At 40.2% G+C, this 21,218-nt stretch overlaps 1 protein-coding gene across 1 annotated transcript; it reads right to left on the reverse strand.

Moving 5' to 3' along the window:
- Window positions 1–22: 22 nt before the first annotated feature.
- Window positions 23–21,136, reverse strand: taok1a (TAO kinase 1a). The gene is made up of 20 exons (XM_046862663.1): window positions 20,516–21,136; window positions 13,482–13,726; window positions 13,287–13,358; window positions 12,269–12,370; window positions 11,972–12,017; window positions 11,705–11,801; window positions 11,144–11,257; window positions 7,671–7,762; window positions 7,428–7,521; window positions 7,209–7,290; window positions 6,516–6,683; window positions 6,187–6,393; window positions 5,881–6,018; window positions 5,480–5,716; window positions 5,230–5,358; window positions 4,438–4,641; window positions 4,047–4,286; window positions 3,454–3,666; window positions 3,176–3,358; window positions 23–1,343 (listed from the first exon to the last, which is right to left on the reverse strand). Exons 2-20 carry the CDS (start codon window positions 13,611–13,613, stop codon window positions 837–839), a joined length of 3,057 nt encoding a protein of 1,018 aa, XP_046718619.1. The 5' UTR covers window positions 13,614–13,726; window positions 20,516–21,136; the 3' UTR covers window positions 23–836.
- Between the last annotated feature and the right edge of the window lie 82 nt (window positions 21,137–21,218).

The raw sequence follows: 21,218 nt of genomic DNA on the forward strand, positions 1-21,218 counted from the left end.
AACTAAATGCTTAATCTGGGTGTTATAAATATACTTTTTTGCTGTTATTGATAGTAAACGTATATAAATCTGTAAATCCCAATAAAACCAGTCACTTTAAACACAAAGTTCTCAAGTCTGGCTAGACAAGTGAATGAATGCACACCTACATCGAAGACTAAAGACTACCATTTTTCTCTCACTCCCATACTATACAACACTCCACACTCACGGTATGGCAAAATTACTCTTTCCTTAAAAATACAATTGAGCATTGTAGCTGAAGAGGAACATTCACCTGATTCACCTGATGCATAACAGCAGGCTGGCAATGTGGCAGAATAGGAACCTAAGCATCTCTAAATTGGGGTGATACTGGCATTTTGTTTATTTTTTTGAATTATTATTACACTTATGTATAGCTGTTCAACGTTCCCTTGTTCTTTTAATCCATCTTCGCTATGAGTTTAACAACTGGCATTTAGAACTTTCTCTGTATCCATAATACATATGTTTTGTACATGCATTTTAAAATAGTTAGTGGGGATTGCAAAGACAGCTAAAAGGATTCACAGAAATCAACAGAGCAAAGTTGCAGTGTTAGACAAATTCTAGCTCTGCATGTGGGCCAATTAACTGTCATGCACAGATAGAATAGCTATTGACCTGAGCAATGGTTAGCGATACCTCACCAACTGTATGTGAGAAAATCGGGAGACATAAAGACAAAACAGGAGATGGATCAAGCAGGTTAAAGTGCCATTCAGCTGATTCTATGCAATTTGGCAGTCCCTTAACCTGTATGTCTATGTGTGTGTGTGTGTGTGTGTTTGGGCGTGGCACTGATACTCTGGGGTTTATGTGTAGGATAGGTGGGAGCCATTGGATATCTGAGAGGTGATGCTGGTGCTCCTGCTCATGTTTTGCTCATTGTGCCCCCCTGATGTGGTCCTCCTGAGGGCCTGTGGGCTGTTTTTCATGGCCATACTCCCGCTGCTCTTTGGCACGGCCCCCAGGAGGCCCCCTGTTGCATGACTCCACTGTTGAGGTGCTGCTCCTGAGACAGATGCTCCCCAGATCTGCTGGCCAGGGGCTCCTCCCTGATTGGCATGGTACTGATGGCCAGAGCCTGAGCAACAACTCCACTGGGGATTCTGTGGAGTTGCTGAGTGGGCCCAGCTGGCTGGCGCCCCAGGAAAGCTGTTGCTCAGCGACTCGGGGGTGATGTTGGCCAGAACCATGTTGCTGAACCCCAGCCGCATGCTCTCCGAGTCAAAGGCCTCAATCTCTCGAGCTTGACGCTCCAGAAGGCTGCGGATACGCTCCGAGCGATCATTTTCCAGAGACTGCATCTCGTCCTCAATCTGTGGGCCACAGACCAGGGGACAATGTTATCATCAACGACGTTAGGCAGGCAGCATTACATACATGTTTAGACTAGGGCTGCAGCTATTGATTATTTTAGTAATCAAGTATTCTAACAATTATTCCATTTATTAATCGAGTAATCGGATAAAAAGTACTTTTTTCTTCATTAAAGAGCAATACTAAAAATGTACAAGACAAAATAAGACGGGTCTCTTAAATAAACAAGTAATTTGTTTCCTTTTTTAAAAAATGTACATTTTATTGCTGAAATTGCATACAGGAATATCTGAAAACTAAACCCATTTCATGCATGTTATTGCTATATTACATCAAATTTCAAATACAAAAAGAAATAAAAAAAAATCGATTTTAAATGACTTTAAAAAGGGTAAAACCCATTGTTTTCTTTGTTTTACTTTGGAATGATCCCAAACTTCGAAAACTTTGTTGTTTTCTTTGGCCTGAATCTTTCCCTCGCTGTTATCTCACCGTTCCTCCATTTGTCATTCTGCAGCATCTTTTGTGTTGTATGGAAGCCCATTTCCGCCACATAAAAAAAAAAAGGTTTTCAAATTCTGACATTTTGTTCTTTGCTGTTCCGAGGTTTTTTTCTCGCAATTGTGACCGTTTCTCGCAAACATTTTTGATGCATCCACGGTGACCAAGTGGTTGGTCTGAAGTTTGAAGCTGTTGGTGTATGAACGAGGCTCTGATTGTAGCCTATTTTATTTTCAATGTGTAAAGCTTTCTAGCACTACAGAGGGGGTGACACTGCCTGATTGGCTAAAAAATTCGGAATTGGAATTGCAAGAAATAAAGTCGGAATTGCTATCCTTTGCGAATAATGTGCCTCGCTGCATTTTCATATATAAATCACGAGTTATTTATAATTGTTTCAACCCTAGTTCAAAAACACATGTAATTAAAAGTACTGGAATGCCAAGAGCAATTCCTTTGCTTATGCAATACTACTACTACTAATAATAATAATAATAATAATAATTTTAGCTTTCAAAGTGATAGGAAAATATGAGTGACACATGAGTCTTATTGCCCAGGTGTGGACTGTTAGACCAATTCTTTAAACAGCTAGTAATTCTGAAAACCCCCCCCCCTCAAAACAAGCATCAACTAAAAGCTTTGGAACAAGTCATGAAAATATGTAACATAATGGAGATGTCAGCAGCCTTAATGCAGTTATTGAAAAGGATATATAATTTACTATTGTATAATAAAAACTACTTGTGCAAATAATTTTGCTCACCTAAAAATGGGGTAGTTTGTCACCAATGGTTCCATGCTCTCAACTGTTTAACATATCTAAATGCAACTATCAGTAAATCAATGGTAAATTCTGATCCGTTTTCTCCTTCGTCTTTTAATCCCAACCCCAACTACTCAGTTTATTGCAAACAAAAAAAGCAAAAAAATAATAAATTGCATTAGCCTTGCCATTTCAGTACTTATAGATGGGAAAAAAAGGCAAGAGATGAACACGATATGGCACCAATTATTCAATATAATAATTCAAATTCAGGGCAATGTCAACACAACTCAAAGGCTCATGATGTAGTTTTAACCTTTACCAAAACTACTGGTACACCTTGCCCAAAAAATAGGGCATTAATATAGCCTGAATGTGTGCATGCACATGCAAAAAGTGTAAGTAAAAGGAAGTAGCTTATATAAAAAGCGATGTATATAAAGATGACTCTTAATGAAGCACAAAATGTGTTCACTTTATTAGTCCCAAGTCAAAAGCTGCATGCAGCATCTAATAACCGATCAGTAAATTATATATCAGTGTGTATGTATGAATGCACCAGACCTTCTGCTCCAGTAGAGCCCTGCGTAAAGACACCCTCTGCTCAAGTTCCTTCCTCTCTCGATCCTGCTGTGACTCCGTCTGCATCTTTATCTTACTTTGATAAGCATTTAGCAGTTCCAGCTCCTGCTGCAGCTGCATCCGCAATACCTGACACTCAGACTCCTGTGCCTCATCCAGCCGCAACTGTGAATGGGAGAAAATGTTGAATGAAATTTACATTCAAAAATATATACATTATTGCAGAGAATGTATTAATTATTGGTATATGCAACACTCACAGCTTGTGTAGAGAGCATGTCATTTATTGAATGGTCATACTGCTCTGCGAGGATTGCCAGCTTGCGTGTCTGCTCCTCCTTCAGTCTCTTTAGCATAGTTTTGTGTTCTGACTTGGGCGTGCTCTCTAGCAGTTGGTTCTTGAAAGCTTTGTACTGACGGGTCTGGATTTTACACGTTTCTTGAAACTGTTTCTTGATCTGAACCTCTTTGGGCTGACAGAAGAACAATGAGAGTGGATTATTTTTTTGGACGGCAGAAATTAGCAAGACAATCAAGCAATCAATTATAACACTATGAAAAATGATCAAAAAAGGTAAGATTGAACAGGGCTCTATTTCTTAGCAATATGTAATATCATATTGAAGCCACTGGGGGCAGCATTGCTAAAACAAATTGTACACAATGGTTTTTAAATACTGAAACCTGTAGAAGAGCACAAAGATGTGGTGGTTTTTGCATTATCTTAAGATAAGACACACTACTTATATAGTATTATACCCCAAGTCTGGTTACCAGTAGTTCAGGACAATACCTTCACCATAAACACCTTTCGGAATCACCAAATCATTACACTCAAAAGTTAGGGTGTTACCTTCAGGCTCTTGGGCTGTTGGCGGACCTCCATGACGTGTTTGCGTCGAAGCTCTCTCTCTCTGCGTTTATTGTACTCAATCTGGTTGGTGAGCTCAGTCTGGTGCTGTAAGCGAATGAGCTCGGCCCGTGTCTTTTGGATGGTGCTCAGGTGCCTGAATTCCAGCTCCTGCATGGACTCATGGTGTCGAAGTAGCATGGCATGCTCCAGGTCCTTCTGAGTCTGACGCTTGTTTAACTCCTATCAAAACACAAAGATTCGTCACTCAATTATCAGGTGTTTCCAAGGTTTTTGCTGAAGAAAACATCTGAACGAGTCACTATGGGCAAGGACAATTTCTGTTCTTCTATCTGGTACAGTGTACATCAGCTGATGCTAGCGTTCAGCTCACCTCTCTTGCCAGGTCCTGCTCAACATTGTGCCGAACAACAAGAATGCGCCGTTTGAACCTGCGGCACTCAAGCTCCAGGTACTGGCGCTGCCTGCGTTGAAGGTTTGCCTCCTCCTCAGCCTGGACGTGCTGCAAGTTCTCCTTCTGCTTTGACAGCCACTCTTGCTTTTCTTTCTTTGGTGTAGACTGATTCTCATTTACTTCCTGAAAAAAGTCGACATTCATCGTTTGGAAATCGTTATATAAAATACATACAAAACAGTATTATATAAATACACTAGCAAGGTTAAAGGGCAGCTCTAATATTGAAGAACTTTATAAGGAAAAAGCTTTTAAGAAAACAAAAGACATTTAAAAAAAAATAAATGAAAAAAATTAGTGATTTTGTCCATAACATCTGCCAGATGAGTCAGCTCTCCCCTATCATAAAAAGCTAGCACACAGGAGGAAAATGCTTTCTTTAGAGAGAAATTAAGCCAACCAACCACAGTTTTTCAAACTGCTGCTCATACAGCATCACAGGGGAGAGTAACACTCAGATCTGCCCACTTCCACGTGAGGTCACGTGCGCAATTTCTCTCACTCAGAGAGCATAGCCAGTTCAACTCTTTTGGATCCCAGTCATAGTTTATGATTTAACTGATTTAACATCTACCATCACAGCAGAGTAGCTGTTATGTGATGAGGGAGACTCAGCTACCATGTTAAAATTGACAATTTCTCAAATTAAGAGACAAGAGGTGTGTAGAAAATAAAAATGCTTCAGTTTAAACAAAAGGAGTTTTTCTTAACCTCTTTCAGTTGCTCCTTGCGTAGCTTGTACTCTCGTTTCTTGGAGTCCAGGAAGCTGTTGAGCTCTTTCTTCTGCTGGCTCTGAATGTGCTGCTGAAACTTTTTCTCATCATTGGCAAAATTCTTGGCCTAAAAGGGGAAAAGGTTCAATTGCAAAACAAATGACTATACTATAATGGACAGGCTAGTACTTCCAAACATCTAAAAACAAGATAATGAATTGGTATTGAATGATTACGATGACAAGTACATCTTTCTCCAAGGCTGCCTGGTGCTTCTTGACAAGTTTGTCCATCTCAGCAGCGAAGCTGTTTCTCTGGTTCTCCAGCTCCTTGTCCAATTTGAGCCTATGCTCATCTAGGTCTGCCCTGAGTTTGTTCTCCAGAGCCACCAACTGCTTCTGGTGTTGCCGCCGCATTCGCTTGTACCCAGATATCTGCTCCCGTAGCTCCGAGTTCTGCTCATGTTCTTGGATTTGGCGTGTCACCTGGAGAAACACTCATACATTACTGAGAATGTATATATTGAGGTACTTGTAATCCAGCTGGTATATTTAGTATTATTATTACTGCGTTAACTGCACTTAGGACCAAAAATCTAATAGTTAACATGATTCATTGCAAGGAATAACACAATGAAATGGCTTCACACCAGCGAGGCTGTGCGAATGGTGGCAAAATGTTCTCTGTTGCGATAGAGACGGCGAGGAGTCTGTGCAGGAGGAGACTGCTCTTCAGTTGGTTCACTAGGAACCTCTGGGTTTTCCTGTTGACTCTCTTCCTCTTCTTCCTGCAACAAGACAAGCAAATAAAACCAAGGTAAATCAGGGCGAACTACGATTTTATGTACTCGTAGAACACTTTATGTACTCGTAGAACACTTGTAGTTTTCACTTGCAACTTCCAGAGTAACATATTTAAGATAATGTAAAGGATTCAAATAATTGAGTGCACTGACCGGTTTAAGGTGTATGACAGAGCTGTTGGACATGACTGTGTGATCACCCTCTAGCAGGTCCAGCTCACTCTTGTTGTCCTCAGTAGCATCAGGCAAGCTGTTGACAGAGCTGCTCTGAGAGCTGGCGCTGATGGACATGCTAGGAATGGACTGGCTGCTACCCACACTGTTCACTGTACCGGTATGCCCTGTGCTGTGCTCTGGCTCCTACAGGAACACACAAACAGCATCTATGTGACATCTATAAACTGTGTGGCATCTATAAACAGCTAACTATGGATTCTTAGTTAACTATTGGTAGAAAGATATTTGAAATGCAGAAATATTACCTCCTCCTCGTCCTGAGCTTCTGCCACTGGTCCATTTTGTGGATCGGGGAAGATGATTTTCTTCATCCTGCGGTACTGCAGGTTGTCCAGCTCTCTCACAGCATCTTTGGTGCGCTGGATCAGGTCCATTAGCACAGACTCCGCTCGCTCACGCGCCACAAAGGCATGCTGCAGTGGAACATGGAAAACCACCATGAGAATAAATGAATAAGTAAAATATAAATACAATAAATATAATACAATAATACAGGGCTAGGATTTCCCTTAAACATTTGAGAACACGAATGACTGGAGTGAACGAACAACTGCAAAACTAACAATTTGTAATAATCTTTTTTGCTTTGCAAAAATTGTTAAACCGCATCGGTCACATAAAAATACATGCTCCAGATGTTCTTAATCAAAGTTTTGTGCTTTTATTGTATAGCTTTAAAAAAATGCTCATCCCTCCACTCCCATTTTCTTGCACATTAAATATTTATTCATTGACAACATGAACAGCTTTTTTCCACAAGACTAGTAAGGACATGACCTACATTAGTCAGCATGCTTCATCATGCAACCATTCTGAACTGAACGTTAGCTAATATCTTGACTCTGAAAGTAAAATTTTTGTGACAGCTGTTCATTTGATAGCCAAAGTACCAAATAATTTTTTTTATTGAGGGATAGAAATAATGTTTGCTCACATACCTGCAAAAGCTCTTCAGAATTAGGCCTGTCTTGAGGCAGTTTCTGAAGGCAGGAGTCCACAAAGTTTCTAAAGAAATCCGACCTGAGGACAGAGAGGAGAGACTGATTTCTACACAACTCACGTCACTTTAACAGAACTGAAACCCAATTAAATAATGCATGGAGAGGTGAACAGACACTCCGTTTGAACCAGAGAAAATCAATATGCACTGCACTCACCATTCACTCGACTGCAGGGTTGGGCTCTCGTTCTGCGCTATATGGTATAAGGCACTCATTGCATTCATGTTGAAAAGCGGCGGTTTTCTCTCCGCTGCAAAAAAATTTAAGTTGATTACGTGAAAAAGAACAGAACCATACTAAACACAAAAGAGTAAAAAAAAAAAAGTAGATTGTATAGGTTAATGTATGGACTACAAATCCATGTGTGCGGTGCAGTACCCACAGAAATTGCAAACTTACCTAATTCAATACAAGTAATACCCAATGACCAGACATCCACTTTGCCTTCGTACTGACCCTCATCCATAGCCAAGATCACCTCTGGGGCCATCCTAAGAGAAAGAAATGTGATAGATGATGATCCTGAAATTTGGCATTAAATATGACAAAATTATATTAGGTATTTTATACACAAATGGCTTTAATGCTATTTGCCCTTGTTCCTCATGTAAGCTACATAACTGCCAGAGATCAGCTTAGGTTATATATGGATGGGATACAATTTCCAGACATATGTCCATTAAGTAATGTTGCTAGAGAATACCTAGATATTAGTTTCTAATAGGATACAGGATTTCTGTATACATCACATTTACTCCATTTGTGATGGGATTGACTTACATAGTATACATGATCACCATCCAAAAGTTCAATGCACACTATGTACATATTTTATTACAAACTGATTGCACACAGGTTACATATGCATAACATGTTTGTTCCTGTGATAGCAACTAACAAAACTTCTAGAACTATTACATCAAAATCTGTTTGTTTTTTTTCTTTTTCCAAGTGGTTAATAGAATTTAAATATTTTCCTTTTTTCTACACACTTTCATCTTTCTTCTTCTTCTTCTTCTTCTTCTTCTTCTTCTTCTTCCGGCTGCTCCCTTTAGGGGTCGCCACAGCGGATCATCCGTCTCCATACCCCCCTGTCCTGTACATCTGCCTCTTTCAAACCAACTACCTGCATGTCTTCCCTCACCACATCTACCTCCTCCTTGGCCTTCCTCTTTTCCACCTGCCTGGTGGCTCCATCCTCATCATTCTTCTACCAATATAACCCATGTCCCTCCTCTGCACATGTCCAAACCATCTCAATCATGCCTCCCTCACCTTGTCTCCAAAATGTCCTACATGCGCTGTCCCTCTAATAAACTCGTTTCTAATCCTGTCCATCCTCATCACTCCCAATGAAAACCTCAACATCTTCAGCTCTGCTACCTCCAGCTCCACCTCCTGTCTTTTACTCAATGCCACTGTCTTAATCATAAAACATCGCAGGTCTCACCACAGTCCTATAAACTTTCCCTTTTACTCTTGCAGATATCCTTCTATCACAAATCACTCCTGCTATCACTCTTCTCCACCCACTCCACCCTGCATGCACTCTTTTCACTTCTCTCACACTCTCCATCACTTTGCACTGTTGACCCCAGGTACCTGAACTACTCCACCTTCTCCACCTCTTCTCCCTGCAACTGCACCACTCCACTGCCCCCCCTCTCATTCACACACATGTACTCAGTCTTACTCCTACTGACTTTCATTCCCCTTCTCTCCAGCGCATATCTCCAGCTCTCCAGACTCTTCTCAACCTGCTCTCTACTCTTAGCACAAATCACAATATAATCCACAAGCAGCATCACCATCCATGGAGACTCCTGTCTGACCTCGTCTGTCAACCTGTCTATCACCACTGCAAACAGGAAAGGGCTCGGAGCCAAACATTGAAGCAGTCCAACCTCCACCTTGAACCAGTCTGTCGTTCCTACTGCACACTTCACTGCTATCACACTGTCCTTATACAGGTCCTACACCTCCCTATCATACTTCTCTGCCACACTTCAGTTCCTCATACAATACCACAACTCCTCTCTCTGTACACGGTCGCACGCTTTCTCTAAATCCACAAACACACAGTGCAACTCCTTCTGACCTTCTCTATACTTATCCATCAACATTCTCAAAGCAAATATTGCATCTGTAGTGCTCTTCGTCAGCATGAAACCATACTGCTTTTCACAGATGGTCATCTCTTCTCTTAGCCTGGCTCCCACAACTCTTTCCCATAACTTCATGATGTAACTGATCAACTTTATTCCCCTGTAGTTACTGCAGGTCTGCACATCTCCCTTATTCTTAAAAATCAGTACCAGGACACTCTTTCTCCATTCCTCAGGCATCCTCTCACCTTCCAGAACCTTGTTAAACATTCTTGATAAAAACTCCACTACCATCTCTCCTAAACATCTCCATGCTTCTACCGTTATGGTAGAATGGTCATCTGGTCCAATCGACTTTCCAGTCTTCATCCTCCTAATAGCTGCTCCCACTTCCTCCCTACTAATCCTATCCACTTCCTGCTTCACCATCAGCCAACAACCCCCTTCTCTCTCTCTCTCATCAGCTGCTCCAAATACTCCCTCCACCTTCTGAACACACCCTCCTCACTAGTCAATACATTCAAATCTCCATCCTTTATTGCTCTAACTTGCAGCACATCCTTCCCTGCTCTGTCCCTCTGCCTGGCCAATCGGTTCAAATCCTTTTCTCCTTCCTTAGTGTCCAACTTCTCATACAGCTCCTCATATACCTTTTCCTTGGCTTTTGCATTCCTCGTAACCTGCTGCTGGATCTCCTTGTTCTTCTGCATACTTTTCTCATCACTCTGCTGATCCCAATTCTGTTTTGCAAACCTCTCTTTATGCTCTCCTGCACTTCCTCAATCCACCACCACACCTTTCTTTCTCTTTTCAGATATCACACTAAGTACCTTCCTAGCTGTCTCTCTTATCACTTCTGCAGTAGTTGCCCCATCAATCAGCACATTTTCCCCACCACCGAGCCCCTGTCTGACCTCTTCCCTGAACCTCACACTAGTCTTACTCCTTCAGTTTCCACCATCTTATTCTTCTTTAAGTCCTGTCTCCTCCTCCTCTTCTTCACCTCCAAAACCATCCTATAGACCACCATCCGATGCCTTCACCTACATGCCCATTAAAGTCTGCCCCAATCACCAATCTTTCATTCCTTTGTACACCTTCTACCACTTCATCTAACTCACTCCAGAACACACTTTCATCTTTTATTATAGGTTAAAATAAATAAATAATAATAATAAAAAAAACAACACACACAGTCCATAAAATTATTTACGTGACCGATTCAGACGGGGATTAAATCCCAAAGATGCACGCAATAATCACATTTACGCACCTCCCCATGCAAAACCAATCCAGCGTCTCTAAAACATTATTCACCAAAACCACATTTTAAAATGCTTGGCCTGGTTGGACTCATTAAGACATGAGAGGCTTGAATTGTGCATAAAACAAATAAGCAAATAGAATAGCAGATAAAAAATATCCCTCAATTTTACCACCTAGGATCTGCTGAAGTATGAGACTGCTCCATAAACTGTTGCTGATTGTCAGCAACGAAGATCTTGTGCATTTTATATTGCAGTGAAGATCATGGTTAGCAAATTCTAATTAGTTACACTTCACCAAGGAAATAGAAAAGTGAAAGTACTACCAGAAACATGTGCCTCTCATTCTAAATTGCATCCCTCTTTTCAAGCATTTTAGCTAGAAGAATGTTTAATGTAGCCCCCTACCTGTCTGGGGGCCAGACAGTGTAGCAGTATAATGAATACAGAGCTGTGAGCTTGGCAGAGGATGTGCAGGAAAAACAGAGCTAACAGCACTCACCAATATGGAGTTCCCACAAACGAGTTAGCAGGAGAAGCAATGGAAGCAGAGCCAAAGTCAGCCAGTTTCACTTGGCCAGGCTCAGTCAGCAGGATATTCCCAGCCTTGATGTCTCTGTTATATTGGACAAGACAGAAATATTTCACTTCATAAAACACTTTCAACAGCCCAAGAAGAGTACACAGTCTGAGAGTGGACTGGATAATTTATACTATTTATATATATATATATATATATATATATATATATATATATATATATATATATATATATATATATATATATATATATAAAAAAAAAAAAAAAAAACAAATGCCCTACAGTTGTTCATTTTGGACACAATTTGACCTTGAATCTTGAACTAAACTGGATCTTCTGAAGGCTCATTTACAACTTGATAAAAAAAGTGCAACATACCATTTGAAATGACGGGTACAAAAGTTTGTTAAAAAAATACTTAAAGGATTCAGGACTAAGAGGATCGACAGTCAGCCACTGGCAAAACAATGTAATCAGAAAAAAATTAGAAAGGTAATATCCACTTAAGGGACTCACTCTCACCTGTGGATCATGTTGTGGGAATGAAGGTATGCCAGCCCCTGAAGAGCACCATGGGTAATTGCTGCAATCTCTACTTCTTGCAAGGGCTTTTTGTGTACTGTATCAAATGAAATGAAAAACCAAACCTTTGTGAAGGGCTCTTAGAGGATGAAAGCTGTCAATTAACACATTTAGTTTATCTGGGGGTTAATTAGAAGCCGTGTCTTCATTCTCTATATCTGTGCAGCGATCAGCACATTACACAAGTGTAAATATATCAACGCTTACCCTCTAGGATATCTGAAGCAGAGCCCAGACAATACTCCATTACCAGCTAGACACACAGAGGAGACATAAAATGTTTTTTTATCATACCAGCCAACATTTCACATCTACAGTCAGAGACTCACTCTAAGTGAATAGACTTGGAACTATCATGCATTATGTTATTCATAAAGGCTAATAGATGCAGGAGGACATATAGCATAGCATATATAAAACGAATTAATGTCAATTAACAGTCTAAGTCTCCCAGGCATTTCAGAAAGATTTATTATACAATTGTCACAGGGTGGGAACACTGACCCATGCTGTGTGCTCTCTCAGATAACAGCCTTTATACTGAATGCTGTTTGGGTGCTTTATATTCTGGAGAAATTTCACCTCCTTGATTATGTCTTGCCATTTCTAAGAGAAAGGAAAACAACAACAAAAAGTCTGAATAAATTGATGACATTTTCTTTACATGGTAAGAGAAAAATTGTGTTTTGATACTATATGTTTACATATACATAAATATGTAGTATATGTGCATGCAATATATTTATGTGCACTTTTCTATTTACACATTTGCTAATTTCTGCACTTCTGGTAGATGCCAAACTGCATTTCGTTGCTGTATACCTGTACTATACAATGACAATAAAGTTCTATCTATCTATCTATCTATCTATCTATCTATCTATCTATCTATCTATCTATCTATCTATCTATCTATCTATCTATCTATCTATCTATCTATCTATCTATCTTGCAAAGACACACAGGCTGTTCAAAACACAAGCTTACATTTTTAAAATGTTTATACAACATTGTGTTTATACAACATTTTAGTCACTAAAAACTAATTATCCAAGCTATTTCTCTCACCTGCATTAGCCTGTGTGTTTAGTGTGCCATTTAGTGTAAGTCAACATCTTTAATTAGTTGCCTATGAACACACAATGTAGCTGTTGTGTTTAAAGCACTTTGTGTTTACAGAAACAGGAGATTGATAGCAGCAAAATCCTTTTTTTTTTGCTCAGCATACAAATGGCAGAGAAACATACTACTTAAAGCAACAGACAATCTTATATAAACTGCAAATTTGCGAACCACTGCACATCAACACCCTTGGATAAAATAAGTCAAGTGGCTAAAATGTCATTATAGGGTGGGAAAAAAACAACAACAACAGTCTTGCAGGCTAAAGAACAAGTGCAGGATGGTCACTTTATAAACAGCAGACTGCCGCAAAACAGCAACAGAAGGACAGGAATCAGGCCTGAGCAACAATCAGGAATATCATTAAAAACAAACAACATAATGAAACTCAAACACCAACCTCATTGGTTTGCTTTCCACTGTAGGACATTTTCTTGATGGCCACCACCTCTGCGGTGCGCACATCTCGTGCCTGTGAGCGGTGCACAAATTATAGTAAGAGAGAACAGACGTTTCTTGTCATTTTTATGCAACCATTTTGACACATTGGAGAAACACAGAGATTAATTTTTTAACCGATATGGCTTATGCTTACAAAATAAACTGCACCAAAGCTGCCATGGCCGATCTCCCTGAGATCAGTGAAGAGTTTTTCGGGATCCTCCTTGAAAAAGAGCTCAGCAATCTCGGGGTCCTTCAGGCTCCCCGTTCGAACAGCGTTGGGCATGCTGGGTAGGGGCGGGGCCTGGGCCGCAGCCACCAGGGATTATCTGGGTCTGCGACGCAACAGCCCCAGAATATGGCTCATCTGAAGGACAATGGCCTCATACAGTTACACACCTAAACAAACACAAAAACAGACATTTGACAAAATATTAGGTATACTTATGTAATTGAACTTGAATGTTTTTTTATTTAGCATTAGGTTAGGGGGGAGAAACCCTCATTTGGGTGATATTAAGAGTGTGATAACTGTGGGAAGCTTTTGGCCAAGGGGCAGGATTCATGAAAAACAGGGACTTAAGGACAAACATGGCTATTGGTTATTGCATCTTTGGCTAATACTTCTATTTGGCATCTTTAGCTAATAAATTTGGTTGCTATGCGAGCATCGATAAATGTATGATGTGTATGAAGGTCTAATGGGCAGCCTTTATTGCTTGTTATACCAGTGCCATAATGAATGTTGCAGCAGCTGGGATGAGTGCTCTTATTCACCTGCTGAATGAAAAGCCATGCACAATGTTAGAATCATTCATCCATAAAGTAGTGAGAGACAGAAAGAGCCACCTGCCGTGTAGCAAGCTTCTAAAAAATATTTTGTTTGTTAAATGAAAACAAATTCTTGAGTCTGAACACAGAAAAAATAATATAAAAGCCAGACATGCAAGTTGCGCATTTCAAAACATAGTCTCATAGAGTCCACATTTTAATCAAGATAAAAAGGCACCAACACAAATAATGCCGAATCCTGATTATTATGGCATTCATACTACACAAATAAACAGCACAACTCTGTTTAGGCCTCATTCGTTTTTCAATAAGCAGCAATGGCAATCAGAACACATTTCTATAGACAACACAGCAGTACAAGCATTTAAAAATAGTCAACCTATCTACATTCTTCAACATAGGCAGTATTTATAGACATACACCAGCCCTTATCATACTTGGCAGGTATATGTGCAAAAGAAGGAGTGGGGGAAAAAGACTGAAGAGAGGCACAGAAGGAATGTAACAGCAAACATTTCAAAACACTAATAATAATACTGTTATCAACCAATCTTTGTAATATGTGCATAAATACAGAATTTTTTTTTTTATTGAGATAAATTCACATGATTATTAATGTATAATAATTCCAATATAATTTTTAAGCCAATCAAACATACACTTAACAGGCTAATCTTGCAAAAAAAAAAAATTGCTGCCAGCAATACTCAAAGTCCTTGTGATGCAATTCTCATTGTGTGTGCTGCACAATGGTAAACCCCACTTCTCTCTAGATTTCTGTTGTTCCTTTCCTTCACAGAACGCTACTGGGTTTTTCAAACCGCAGAGCATATTGGTCAATCTTAGCATCCTTAGTCTGAGTGGTTCACTGTGCAGCCAGCTTTGTGACAGATGACCAAATGCTGAGCTGACTGCGCAGAACAATGTGTTCTGCTGAGTGAGAGAGAGGAAATGTGCAGTAGACACTCTCAGCGCCGTCATTCCCACCAGACCTGAGAACTCATCAGCTCTCGCTCTCTCAGTCAGCTCTGTGGAGTGCACTACGACTACTGAAGTGCATGAATCATTTCAGCAAACCACATTCACTCATAAGAATGTCAATTACCATTTCATTATTAAAGGCATCCATCACCATCAACCCAGACCGCTCCTTTCCTGCTGTCTCACAGCACCACTATACCAATATACTAACAACTGCTTCGACTGTTCAGAACAGGCCATTTTACAGCGAATCACTTTAAACACTACATGTGCGAACATGCTTATGAATATACACAATGATGCTGAATTAGACAATTATTTCAAGAGTTGTGCAACAAAAGGAGTGCTCTTCCTATCCATCAGCTAACATTAGTTTGAATCCTGACAACATAACAGCTGCAAGTCCATAGCAAGCAAAAAAGGTAAAACACAACCTTGAGTTAGCCAGCAAACTATGTAAATCCATAAATAAATGATAAGCAAATGTATAATATAAATAAACAATTAGTACTGTTTTCAGGTTGGCCTGTTAATGAAATTACTTCTTATTTGTTCGACCCCGTGAATGCTACGACTGTGTGTCATAAAAGCACATACAGAAATACAGTTGGAGTTTTTGGGGTTAATATAAATGCTCGTGGCTCACAAAAAAGTGTAAAATGCCTCATTTACATATTGTGCCCTACTATAACAACTAGTATTGCAAAGGCCAATGTCAAAAGTGTGATAAATAAATGATGTGCAACCTTAAACTGATCATGGAAAATTAAGGGATCTTTATTATAGTTAAAAATACTAATGCAACTCCCCTGTCCCCTGAAATCTCACTACATTAAGACAGACAGTGCAGTCCCAAGATAGACCCCTTCGCTCCAGCCCCGCTAAAAACACACCCCAGTTTCCATGGCAACCGATTCCATCAGCCAGTGGGCAAAGAGCCACCAAACGCTGCTCTGTGCCAGGCTCGCCGATACAGCATGTTTTAGTTTTGTGCATGCTGAGTGACCTGATCTGCACAGACATACAGAGAGAGAGAGATAGATAGGATTAATCAGGTGATTCTCATGATGTTCTGATACTAAAAGTGGCACGAGTTCTCTTCTTCAACAGAAAATGCTGGGCCAGAAATTGTTGAGGGGAAAAAAATATATAAAAATAAGGATGCAGGAATTGTTTATTTTTCTTATTATTAGAAATAAAATTCGATCAGATTCATTTCATAATATATATTAAATTATACTGTGATTGCAGTGGCTTCCTTTTAACTTGGCACACATTTTGTTTACAAAGAGTTCCTCAGAAAAGCAAAGAAATAAAGTTCACAAAATAAATAAATCGTTAAAATAAAAACATTCTTACAATAGAGACTCTGATCAATCTGGACGTCTCGCAGGACTAAGAATGCGCAAAAGGAACTTGTCGCAAATGTTCATTTCAATTTCTGCCTCGATCTTAGCAGGTGTGTTACATTCCTTGAATAATAATCCAAATTATGATTAGAGCAGTTGTGGTGTTACTACTTGTTCCTGAAAAAATACGTTTTCAATTGAACATGACAGTAATTTAAACAGACTTCATGACATATGATGTTGCATGTTCCTTTAGAAACATGGCTGTTGTGACAAAATCATCAACAAATAAGAACTGTGAAGATTTCGGCTGTGCTCCATTGTCTGGTTAGATGATGAGTAAGATATTGTGATTTTGTAGAGACTGTCTTAATTGGCTCTGTAATCATCCAACCAACCAATATGCCTTTTTATAAGCAGAATTTTACCAGTAGTTTTAAAGGCATGAAAAAAACTGCTGGTCTCATCAGTATGCATCATCAATATTCCAAACTCATGCACTGAAGCATCAATATTAGATTTGGTGCATTTCTTAATGCAATGCAACAGTTTAGGAATAATTATGCGTTTTTTCAGTTTCCTATTTCATATAGTAGTGATTATAAATGATAAAACATGGGAACAGATCTGTAGTTGGTCATCCATGGTCATTCTTCACATCAGTCAAATTGATTACTTTCTGTCAAAGTAAGTGCTTTCAGCCACATTTATTGAAGAAAGGTCTGGCTTTGCAATATCACTAAACAGAAATGGCATGTGGAGCATGGATTCTACATCAGACCCATTCAATTTGCCACATGCCTTCTTTTGACAGCAGTGCCATTTTGAGCTCAAGCTAAACTGGTCTATTAGTGTGGTCAACCTGTTTGGCAATTAACTCAATCCAGAATAGAGTCTTGTTTGTTGCTTTTGCTTGGCTCGGTATCACCCCTGCCCTGACGAATGCTGCTCAGATGATCAGTTGCACGGACACAATGCTGAAAGCTGAGAAATTATCTGATGTGTGTGCTGGTCACAAGACGGCCTGCGCTCCTGCCTCCCACCGACTCACCAGCTGCCTCACACCCTGGCACTGAGCTCCAGTCTCTTAATGCCAACACACACACACAGCAATATCACACTGTACAGCCAATCACGTGGCTCATTGACCTATACCGCTGCCCACAATAATACACAACAGACTAACTGTTAATCATTTCTGCCACCAAACACACTCATTACTACCGCCGACATGATTCTACCACACACAAGGTGATCTACAATCGAATGCACCAACAGCAAAACAGGACACTTAGAAAAACGCCACTGACAGACTGCGAGTCCTCGCCGCGTCGATGTGTCGCATGGCTTCTCATTACAGCATTCTACTCATGACAAAAGAGATTGCGGCTGTAAAGCCAAGGAGCTGAATAAAGTAACACACTCACATGGAATGCAGCAGGACAGGACAACAAAAGCGGGAAAGCAAGAATTCCGTGTGCATGCGTTTCTGTCTCATGCTTCAGCTACTTCCTCCTCACAAAGCCTGGACACCTAATAAGCACCTCAAGAGCGTGTAACTTCCAAATCATCTGAAGCATTTGAACTACACTGCGGAAGCCACCACTGAAAAAAAGCACAATCACAAAAGAAAGCTGCTTTCACTATTCTTTTAAAGGCATGTCCATGGCGTTAAGAATAGCAGAGGTCATACCCAGAGATGATTAGTGTATTTTAATGGCCTGGCTGTAACCCTGTGAGTCACATGACAACAAGCTGCTCCACCTGTGTTGATCATTTCATTTGCAAATTGATTTAAGTCTGATTTATAGGCAAACCTTAAAAGACTAAATGAAGGACATTTCAATTAAAAAGCCTTAAAGGAAATCGAGTCCAAGCTTGTGCCTGTAATAAGTAAAACTCAATCAATAAAATATAAAAAAATTACTTTAGAGTCAAACAAGCTTTTACACCATTCCTCAAATTACAACTTTAAATGTGTTGGCTGGACTGCATCAGTCACATGCAGTGTCAATAGCACTAAAATAGTACATTAAATATATCTTCATATGTATTGAATTTGCCCTTGTAGAATTAATAGCAACAGCTTTTTGTTCCGGCACGTTGGTTTCAATGGAAGTGAAACTATGATGAATAAACTGTGACACAGACAAAATATCATACTAGTAACTATTTATATAATAATCATAGGAGGTTTGACATTAATCTGTTATAAATAACAATTACAGGAGAATCTATGGGATCTGTTACCAGACAATAATAATGTAAAGTGTATTAAACAAAAAAATCTGTTCTGGTTAAGCAGTGTTCTCAAGTACACACTGGCATAATTTGACAGTAACAAGTCAGAATTGATGAGCTAAATTTGGAAACAAATGATCTCCAAGCATGTAAAGGCATTAGCACAAATCAGAAGGCAAATACAATCTGCATGTTGGTGTGGAGCGTGATGCTGAGGAGAAAGACACAGGCTTAGCTTTAAGTGGCACCAATGAGATCAGGAAGATGAGAGAATGAGGACAGTGTCTCCCATCAACAGATGCACCATTCAGTCTATTTGACACGCCCTCGGTTTGCATGCGTCTGCGAAACAAACCCATAAACAAATTGGGAAGGCCACTAAAGCAGATGCTTATCAGATTATTACAGTACCCTTTTGCCTTTACAACCAGTGTGATGAGAATCACATCCACTCACTCGCCAGACACACAAAGTTTTGGTGCCTTTACATATCTCAGTCCACAAATGACACAAAAGTTGCAAAACTCCAAGCAAGGCTTATTTACCCAAAACGGGTTCTAATCTAACATCTAGATTCCAGTGAAATGGAAGAGGCTTCCTGTTTGGGGAGGGGGTGGGGGTGATGGCTCTGTTAGTTTCTTTTAAGGAAGAAAACATCTTTGGAGGCACCAGGTGCATCAAGTTCATCCCACCAATTTCACACCACTTATTTAATCCAACAGCAAGGCCACAGTTTTACTCTGGGTGTTTGAAAGCAAGTGTAAGCAAGCTTGTGCATCCTGCTGCATGGAAACACCCAGCAGCTGAGAAGTGTTGAAGATTATAATAAGAGGACTGTGTGAGAACATGGTGAATGGCTCCTTTTAAAGGCAGCTCGAGGTGGAAAAACCACACCTTGGTACACTGGTCATTTTGCATCAAGAAAAGCAGGAGGAGGAAACTGTTACAGACAGCGAATAAGCTGGTTCCTTGCTGCTGATTTTGGTCGTTCGCCTCTCAACACACCTCATTCACTACTTAAATCACAAGCATATAAAAAGAAAAGTAAATAATAAACACATTAGAGCAATGCTCTGTATGGGGAGGTCCTTGAAGGCAGTAGTTCTCAATATTGTGACCAAATATCCTATGATTTTATATAGTTAAAGTGCTGTAAGTCACGCGTGTGTGCGTGTGTGTGTGTGTGTGTGTGTGTGTGTGTGTGTTGGTGTGCAGACCATAAAACAAATAGTCTAACAATGTATGCAATGTAAAAAAAACTAATAACCTAATGTAACTCAATAAATAATGACCTAATGTGTTCTGTCTGTCAAGTTCAGAAATAGAAAAACTCCCTGAGAGGGCAATAAATAACATTTTGGTCTATGTGTCTAAATAAATTGTTGAAATAAATCTTTACTGGGTGAATCTGTGTCTTAAAAAAACGTGAGGAACCCCTATATATGACTAACATCGATTTAACACGTAGCACAGGGTGCAGAATACACGTCTACCCTCCACAAACCATAGAGGAGTATGTAATATATGCGTTATAAAACCTATAGTGTATATAATATACAGGTTACTGAAATGTAAAGAAAAGAAAGCTCGGGTTTTTATGTGAACACACTGCGAATAGCTTCAATGCTTAGCTCAGTAAAATACTTCACAAAAGGTTTAAAAAGGGTCTACGTTAAAACCTTGTGAAAACTCAGAAATTCAATTCTAGCTCATTTTTGTTTTTGTTATCAACAGCTACTTTCTAGGAATACTAGCACAACACCCAACTAGCAACGCTTCAGTGAAGTTAGCTAGTACGCTAAGACACGAGCACGTCGCCACTCACCCTCCGACACACAGCCAGGCTGGGAGGCTCAGTCCACTAGCGCAGCCACTGGTTCACTTTCAACTCGAGAAGATAGTCCGCAAAGTAAACAATCGAGCACGACAGCACTTTCACTCTCAACCCACTGCCAGATCATCTACAGCTTTCCGATTGAACTCTGGGTCGATTTCCAGACCGTGCTGCCCGTCACCGAGCCGGGAAAGTGCATTAAACAGAATCCGGTTAGCGAAACTCCAGAGCCCGGGCTCGCGGTGGCCCTGCCGCTCGCCTCCTCTCCGAACTGTGGTAAAGATGGCGACCGAAATGAAGCTCTGATCGGCCCTGACAAGGCGAAGGCGCGGGTTTGAAAACGCCAGCATGCAGTAAAGATCGCCGAAAAAACGGCCACACCCTAACAGGCCGAAAAAGCTAAAGGCAGTGCGGTTTGGAAATCGCTAGACACACATACACACACAGGGGCGCGCTCACTGAGAGCATGTTGTGCTGCTTCCTTTTTTTTCTTCTTCCTTCTGCGCCTGCTTGTTCCTGGAAGGCCGGCCGGTCCCACCCTAACGCTGCGGGATACACCCACTCAGCCCTGGGACAACACACTCACTCACTCACAACACACTCAGAAACACACTCACAATGCAAACGATATACCTGTAACCCACCTGTGTTAACACTCTACTGAGGAGAAATGATCCATTCATTTTTTCCTATT

The sequence above is a fragment of the Silurus meridionalis genome, chromosome 12 (assembly GCF_014805685.1).
Source record: "Silurus meridionalis isolate SWU-2019-XX chromosome 12, ASM1480568v1, whole genome shotgun sequence".
NCBI lineage: Eukaryota > Metazoa > Chordata > Actinopteri > Siluriformes > Siluridae > Silurus > Silurus meridionalis.

Coding starts and splice junctions, on each gene's coding strand:
- taok1a (XM_046862663.1), bottom strand. CDS start 13,613: ATGCCCAACGCTGTTCGAACGGGGAGCCTGAAGGACCCCGAGATTGCT. Junction 7,763..11,143: donor TTTGTGGGAACTCCATATTG/GTGAGTGCTGTT, acceptor TCTTTCTCTTAG/GATGGCCCCAGAGGTGATCT. Junction 4,642..5,229: donor GCAAGGAGCAACTGAAAGAG/GTTAAGAAAAAC, acceptor GACTTTTTTCAG/GAAGTAAATGAGAATCAGTC.